Source organism: Empidonax traillii, unplaced genomic scaffold, assembly GCF_003031625.1.
Source record: "Empidonax traillii isolate 1590-97213 ecotype Southwest subspecies unplaced genomic scaffold, ASM303162v1 scaffold2139:size67343, whole genome shotgun sequence".
In the NCBI taxonomy this organism is placed as follows: Eukaryota; Metazoa; Chordata; class Aves; order Passeriformes; family Tyrannidae; genus Empidonax; species Empidonax traillii.
Window position 1 is genome coordinate 49,489 of NW_020957332.1, and position 8,310 is coordinate 57,798.

Below are 8,310 nucleotides of genomic sequence, written 5' to 3' on the forward strand. Positions count from 1 at the left end.
GGGGAGTTCCAGGGCCTGGGTTCACCTGTAGGTCAGCAGGGCTGAAAATCCAGCCCCTGTGCAAAGCTCCTGGTGTGATTCAATCATCTTTGTCACCACGTTCCTCACAGAGACTGGAAAAGAAAGTCCCTGCTCTGAGGAACTTCCAGTGTGGTTTCAAAGAGCGTCACATAAACAAGAGGAGCAGAGAGAAGGGAATAGAAATCAGAGGTGAGGTTTGAGTGATGGGAAAATGGAAGAACTGGGAGTCATTAAACTCATTCTCTGCTCTGGTGCTTTCTCCAGGGTGAAATCCCAGTGTCCCCGATGCAGGTCCTGCTGCTGGAGTGGGCTTTCCTCTGCAAGGGGGTTATTCCCAGTTCTTCCTGGAAAACAGCTCTTCCCACCTTTCTTTTCACAGCAGCACAGGATCAAGGGAAGGAGCCTCTGCACTTATTCAATAACTGTAGAATCCGAGAAAATGCCATTTTGCCAAGTAATTAATGGCTGTTGTCCAACCCCCCCCCAGGAAAAAAGGCATGAATCGCTACCACAAATCCTTACCCTGAACTTCTGGTTAAGAAGCAATTTAAAAGCCGTTTCTACAGCTCGTGATGGGTATTTCTGAAAGCCTTTCTGGCTCTGCTGCTCAGTGGGACTCCTGGATTTGTCTTGGCAGCCAGCCAGCCTTTCCCAGCATCTCCAGGACCTGCTGGGCAGGGAGGACACCGAAGTTACCAATATGGAGAGGTAAAGGATGTGGAGCTGGAGGGTGGCCCTGGTCCCTTGCTTGGTCCTGGGCTCTGGTTTCTCTTTGTCCCTGAAGTTCTCCCTCCCCTCCCTTGGCTGGAACTGGCTGAACTGTTCCTTCCCCCCCTGCCTTCCCTCACTGCCCTCCTCTAGGATCTGTTTTGCTCTCCACAAGCCCAGACTTCTCTCCCAGTTTTTCCCATCTCCCTCTTCCTTAACCATTCTTCTCTGCTCTGCAATTCAGCAGATACATTTGGAAATGGCTTTCCAGTAACTCCCAGGTCTTCAGATTGGTCTGTTTTCCTCCTCCCTTCGCCAGGACCCTCCATGCCAGAGGGAGCAGCTTCCACCTGCACTGTTTAAACCCTGACACAGTTCACCTGGTCTATTGATCCATTGCCATCGTGGTTTCCACAAGCTCAGCTCAGGATTAACTCTCCTCTAACTTATTGTCCTCTGAAGAGGCACCAGGGGGGCCTGTGGGGCCACACAGCCCGTGTGGGCACAACCAGAGGCCACCTTGTCCCCAGCCTCCTTCGTGCCTCTCAGGGAAGCTGGGGCTGGAGAAGAGGCCTCTCACCTGCAGAGGATTTCCTGGAAGGACTTGCTTGGGGACAAGAAGGCTTCTGAAGCAAATCAAACTGACTGCAGGTCAGCCTGAAGAAAAACATCAGGACTGCTTTTAGGAGCTCTGAATCCCTGGAGGTGCTGAAGGCAAGGCTGGATGGGATTCTGAGCAAACTGGGCCAGTGGAAGGTGTCCCTGCTCTGGGAAAGGGCTGGAAGGGCTCCAAGGGCTCCCCAGGGCCTTCTCTTCTCCAGGTTGATTCCAATCCATTTTGGAATTCACCCTCTGAAGGCTTTCTGGGGATGACACAGGAGGTTAGAGATGAGCTCACATGACCTTCAGCCCCCTTGCTTTAACAGACCCCCCGTTCCTCACCAAAGACAAGTCAAACACCCCAAGTGTGGGGACAAATCCTCCCTGTCCCACAGGGCTGGCTGTGCTGGAAGAGGAAGCAGCATCCTGAGAGCCTGGCCTTGGACACTTCCAGGACTTGCACCCTTGGAGGAGTGACCCAGACACACTTCACTCATGGTAAGTTCCTTCTGCTGACAGATTTTAATTTTTCACGCTCATTTTGAGGCAATAACACACAAACCCCAGTTAATGCCACTCTCTGCCCCAGTGCTGGGTATCACCTTTATGTAAACATTTATATAACCTTGGCTATAACCCTGGGCAGGTGAGGCTGGTTTGTGTCCAGGAAGTCCCAGCTCCCCAGATCAACATTTTTTTTAATTAAGAAAACACATCAATATATAAATAAAACCTAATTTAACTCCCCCTTTAGCTGCCAAGTTTTCCACAGACTTCAGTTCATCCCATCCTAAAAACTTCGCAATTTTGCAGCAGGTAGAACACAATTCAATAGAAGGATGATGCCTCCTGGGACATCCTTAAAAACTCATACAGTTTTTCATTAGAAAAAATAAATCAGGTCTTTCTTTACAAAATATGCTTTTCTTTTACAAATATTTTTTCTTAGTTTTTGCAATAAATAGTTCATCAGAGTTAACTAGTATTTTATATATATATATATATGAAAATTGCTTTTTAATGTCATAATCAGTGCCAGGTATTGCCACAACTCCTTAGGGAGCCACAACCAGCAGTGGCAAAAATTGTGTATTGTTTAGTTCCTCATTTACAGCCAAGTTCCTTGTACTTGAAAAAACAAATAAAATTATTCTGTCTGTGCTCATGGTCATCTTTGTCTGTGGGTTTTCACTGTCAGAAGAAAGGAGCAATGAGGAGATAAACCCAGCAGTCCCTTTGTTTCCTTCTCCAAGGCAGCATTTAGGTCTTCCCTGAAGCTGTTCCCACTCCTGAGTCGGAATCTCCTTGCTCAGAGCCCTGAGGGTGCTCCGGTGTCTCGGACTCATCCTCAGCCTCATCCCTGGCATTCTGGGAATCTCCTGGAATGACAGTCAGCTTGTCATAAAGAAGATGCTCTTCTTGTGGAAGCGGAAAGAAGGGCTGTGGAGCACTGGGAGATTTGCTCAGGAACTGTGGAAGAAAGAGGAAATGAGAATTAGGTTGCACTGGCTGGACCATCCCGTTTGCTTAAAAATCCTGCTACTGTTAAACCACAGATATTGTTTTCCACACATTAACTGGTTTTCTCAATCCCCACAAGTCCCAGAGGGGCAACAGTGTTATATCCTTTCTAACATCCTGTTCCAGGCTTGGGAGCAAACTGGAAGTGCCCTTATTTGGAAGAATAACCCCAGGGGTGAGTGACTTCTTTGGGATAGAAACCTCTTGGAAAAAGTCAAATACCAAGTTTGATTTGAAACAAACACTAAAAACTGTGATTTGTCCGTAGGGGAAGGAGCTCACAGGGAGATTTGTTAAATAACTCCCAGAAATGTGACTTGTGGGTGCCACCTCAGAGAGCAGAGACATCAGAGTGACGCTTTAAATGTCACCTTGAACAACAACCCTTTTGGCAAAGGTGAGGGAGGGGGATGTGCAGGGCCACGGAGTTCAGTGAGAAAATGACTTCACTTTGGTACTTAAAGATGACAAATCCTCCCACTGCCTGCTTTGGGGCAGGCTGGAACAGCCTGAGCTCCACCAGGGGCTGAGGTGTGCCATGGCACTGCAGGAGCAGGGCTGTGCTTGGCTCCTGGGAGCTGGCCCTGCCTGTTCCTGCCCTGTACACAATCCCAGGATCCCAGACTGCTTTGGGTTGGGAGGCACCTTAATGCTCATCCATCATCCTGCCATGGGCAGGGACACCTTCCACCAGCACAGGGTGCTCCAAGCCCCGTCCAACCTGGCCTGGGACACTTCCAGGGATCCAGGGGCAGCCACAGCTTCTCTGCCCAACCTGTGCCAGGGCCTGCCCACCCTCCCAGCCAGCAATTCCTTCCCAATCTCCCATCTGTCCCTGCCCTCTGGCAGTGGGAAGCCATTCCCTGTGTCCTGTCCCTCTATCCCTTGTCCCCAGTCCCTCTCCAGCTCTCCTGGAGCCCCTTTAGGCCCTGCAAGGGGCCCTCAGGTCTCCCTGGAACCTTCTCTTCCCCAGGCTGAATAATCTCAATTCTCTCAGCCTTTCCTCAGAGCAGAGGGGCTCCATCCCCCTGATCATCTTGGTGGCCCTAAGAAGCAGTAATTCTGAGTTGAATTTTGCACAAGAAACAAGCTGCTCTATCAGGAACCCCGTTCAGTGTAATTCAAAAAATAAACACGGGTATTATTACTATTGGACTACTAGATTTTTCTAGCACACTGTGATTTGAAATGTTCTGGCACTAACCTGCAATCACAAACATTCATGCAGTGAAAACACTGCCTTGGATGAAACACATTTTCGGTGCAACTGACCTCTGGTTCCTGGGATTGGCCACTACAGCACAACATGAAAATCCTCCCTTTCTTTAGAGCAACGTGTGAGCAAAGGAAATTTCCCCACATCCTGTTTTGGTCAGAGCAGAGCTGTCAGCCCAAGAGCTGAGCTCCAGCTTCAGCAAACTGCAGGGCTCTGCACAAGGGATGGAGGGACAGGACAATGGAACAGCTTCCCACTGCCAGAGGGCAGGGTGAGATGGGACATTGGGAAGGAATTCTTCCCTGGGAGGGTGGGGAGAGGCTGGAATAGAATTCCCAGAGAAGCTGTGGCTGCCCCTGGATCCCTGGAAGTGCCCAAGGCCAGGTTGGATGAGGCTTGGGCTGGTGGAAGGTGTCCCTGCCCATGGAAGGGATTGGGATGGATGAGCTTTAAGGTCCCTCCCAACCCAAACTGTTCTGGATTCCAGGATTCCATGAAACTCCTGAGTGCTGAGTGGGTGCTCAGCCTGAAGCACCAGCCCAGTCCTGAGTGAGCTGCAGGAACCTCAGGAGAGCCCAGGCTGGAACGAGAGCAGCGCAGGCAGCAACTCTGCACATCCCTGTTTCTTGGAAAGGTTCTGCTGCAGCCCTTTTGTGTTCTCTGTGTGTAACAGGGTCAGTGGCCAGGTGAACGTTCACTGCCTCCTTTCATCTGGAATTTCCAGACGTCAGAGGATCAGAGAGTGCCAGAATGGTTTGGGTTGGAAGGGACCTTAAAGCTCCTCCACTTGCACCGCCTGCCACGGGCAGGGCCACCTTCCCCAGCCCAGGTGTCTCTGGTACGCGTGGCCTGCCCCAGGTTTACTTCCCTGCACTCTTTGCTGAAGTTAAAACTCGTTACTGCACCTGTGACAGGAGAACAAACGTGCTATTCTAAGCCTAAAATGAGACAGGAGAGACAGAGATCTCAGTGGCTCACTAGTTAAATGAGGAACTGAAGTCAACACCTGTCATTCTCTCACGTTAAAATGAATGAAAACATCCTGTTTCTGAGCCATATAGAGCTGCTTATTACAAATTGCAGTTTGCAGACCAGGTGCAAATGGAATAGGGCAAAATAAAAGAAGGTCTAAAAGCAAATGGTTCTGCTGAAAAGGCCGATTTCCATGTGTTAGGAAGAAAACAAACCTCTTTCAAGTGTTGTGGGAAGATATATGTAGGGCAGAAAACATGTTTGGTGAGTCGAATTAGATAAAAAAAGGAGAAGAAACAAATGGAGACTGCTGTGGCAACGGCCAACATGGATCCTAGGAGAACTGCCACAACAACCCACACAGGAGTTACACCTGCAAGAGACAAGGGGAACACGATTAATACTGCACTTATCCATTTCTGAGGAATTACTTCCAAATTATCACTTCCCCTATGGAATGCCCCTGGATCCCTGGGAGTGTCCAAGGCCAGGCTGGACGGGGCTTGGAGCAACCTGGGCTGGTGGAGAATGAGATGGGCCTTCCTGTCCCTCCCAACCCAGCCCCACCCCGTGTGTAATTCCATGATTTCCAGCTCCCTCTGTGCTGCCCCAGGCATTACCGTTGTGGGTGGTCTCCTCACACAGCTCCCTGCTCAGCTCCCCTGTCTTGTTCCACCCGGGAATCACCACCTGCACCTGGACACAATAGCACGTCCACGGCTCCAGCTGGGACAGGATTGCAGAGTTGTGTTTGGTTTCCACCTGAGAGACCTACAGCCAGAGAACACACCAAACGGGAAGGGCATGAGAGCAGTGACTGGAATAGCTGAGGAATTAGCTAAGGAATTACAATTATAGTTACAAAAGTGCTGTGAAACCACTCTCACCACTGGCTGTTTCCAGCAGCAGTAATGAAGTTTCAGGCTAATGAGGTAAATGAGATATGTTTGCAGACAGAAACTGTCCCCCACGCAGATGAGATCAACCGAGAGCACTGCTACAGACAAACATCATCTAACTGGAGAGGCAGCAAGTGGGGTGGGTGAACAAGAGGAAACGGCCCCAAGCTGTGCCAGGGGAGCTTTAGATCAGAAACTAAAGAAGGGAGAATCTCTTCACCAAAAAAGTTGTCAAGGCCTGGCGCAGGCTGCCCAGGGGAATGGTGGAGTCACCATCCCTAGAAGTGCTCAAAAACGTGTGGATGTGGCACCTGGGGACACGGTGTAGGGGTGAGCACAGCAGTGCTGGGTCAAGGGTTGGACTTGGTGATCTCAGAGGGCTTTTCCAACGTTCCTCATTCTGTGATTCTGTGATCCAGACAAAAAGGCAAACAAAAAAAAAAAAACAAAGAGAGAAAAAGGCTTCTGGAGGCTGTGAGATGACTGACAGCAGAAGTTGCTGTTCAGAGGCACAGTTAGTCGTGTTCCTGTGACTGCAGGGGAAGAAGTCCCTACAGTATGTCCTGTTGTGTAGTAACACATCCTTTCTCAGCCTGGGGAGACTCTGCAGCCAGGTTTCAATCTCTGAGCAATCACACACTTCAAAGATAAATCGTGAGGTTACACAGCCTCTGCCTTTTGCTTCTTTGAAAATCACTCAGATTTCCCCCCTGGAGTGTTACAGGTGCAGATCCTGACTGCAGGTCCTGCTTCCTCTGGTACCTCCCTCTGAGTTTGCATCCCATGGGCAGAAATACCTTCCTTTCTAGGAGGATGGGAACTGCAAACCTGGGAATTGCAAAAAAAAAAAAAGTCTGCTTTTTGGGAAATGATGTTTCCTCATTTTCTGGAACTGAACGCCAAAGAATTGTGCAGGACAACTACATACCAGAATTATACATACTGGAGCCCCATCCTATGAAACCTGTGCTGATGTGAAAGGCACTGATTAGATTATGACTGGTGTTTGCTGGTCTAAGGTTTCCTGTTTTCCTGTAATAGAACACGTGATCCTATAATTAATATATTATTTATGATCTTTCTCCGTGCACTGTGTATGGAGAAGCCTTTTGGGCTGAGTGACACATTTGCCCATGGAAGAAACCATTCATGAGAGGCAGAAAGTGAATTAAAACAGGCAGAAATGGAAGAGTGCAGGTGGGCACAGTTAATAAAGGCCTCACCCATTTGGGGGGATTCAAAGCCCAAAGTTTCCTGAAGAGGGAATAAACTCTCGTAATGCAGCAGATTTTGTAATTCTGGAAACAGAAAATTCCACCCATCCTGTTTAACTACTCAGCCACCTGCCCTGTGCTCCGAGTCATTGTTGCAGTGACTGGGCTTGATTACACTGTAATTAGCAGAGATCCATTTTTACTTCAGTCCTGTTAGAATCCCAGAATCCCAAACTGGTTTGGGTTGGGAGGGACCTCAAAGCCCACCCAGTGCCACCCCTGCCATGGGCAGGGACACCTTCCACCAGCCCAGGGTGCTCCAAGCCCCGTCCAACCTGGCCTGGGACACTTCCAGGGATCCAGGGGCAGCCACAGCTTCTCTGCCCAACCTGTGCCAGGGCCTCCAGGAGCTTTCAGAGCCTCCCCAGGATGGTGTTTTACCAGGAAAAGCCCAGCTCAAAGCCCCAGTACCCTGGAAGGGGAGGTCAGGTCTGTGCCTTTCTTCCAGTACAGGATCCTGTAGCTCCAGGGGCCATAGTATTGCCACAGAGGCCACTTCTCCTGCTTGTGCTCGGCAAAGGGGCCGGAGAAATCCACGTGCAGGGCCCCAGACTCCGACTTCACCGTCACCTCAGGGGGCCCAATCACTGCTGTGTGGGGGGAAGAGAAGAAAGAGGGGAATTCAGCTTCACATTCGTTCCAATGTGACACTTCTACACAACCCATGGTGATTGACATTTGAAATCATTTTATCTGTCGGAAGAAAGCGATGCCTTTTCATGGGTCAGGCATAAAGAAATCCTTTCCTCGTGGAGAGGCTTGGGAAGGGGGTTATTTTGTTGTGGTTAAACAACAGACACCAGCACAAAGTCCATTCCCCTGGACTAGCTCAGTTCCCTTTTGCCAGCTGTGGTGACTCTTGGGAGAGGAAGGACTATTTCCATGGTTATTACTCACTTCTCCTTCTGGGCCAAGCTGTCACAACATCTGTTTTTCCTGAGGAGCCCTCTAGTAAAGTGTTTTAATGTGTTTTTTTCCCCACTGTGATTATTTTGAAAACCAGAAACCTTTGAATTATTGCTGCATGTGCTACTGATTGTGTTTCTTAAAATGAAGATTATGTCCTTGTCTCCTGCAAATGGCTTGTCCTTGTTATGGC

The 8,310-nt window shown here is 49.4% G+C and overlaps 1 protein-coding gene across 1 annotated transcript in view; it reads right to left on the reverse strand.

Moving 5' to 3' along the window:
- Positions 1-2,237: 2,237 nt before the first annotated feature.
- Positions 2,238-8,310, reverse strand: part of LOC114071603 (interleukin-10 receptor subunit beta-like) — a 12,311-nt gene continuing 6,238 nt past the window's right edge. Inside the window, exons 3-6 of the mRNA XM_027909450.1 lie at positions 7,623-7,801; positions 5,659-5,809; positions 5,254-5,411; positions 2,238-2,799 (exon numbers count right to left, since the gene is read on the reverse strand). Coding sequence (XP_027765251.1) covers positions 2,590-2,799; positions 5,254-5,411; positions 5,659-5,809; positions 7,623-7,801 — 698 coding nt within the window. The 3' untranslated portion in view covers positions 2,238-2,589. The remainder of the gene's footprint in view (positions 2,800-5,253; positions 5,412-5,658; positions 5,810-7,622; positions 7,802-8,310) is intronic.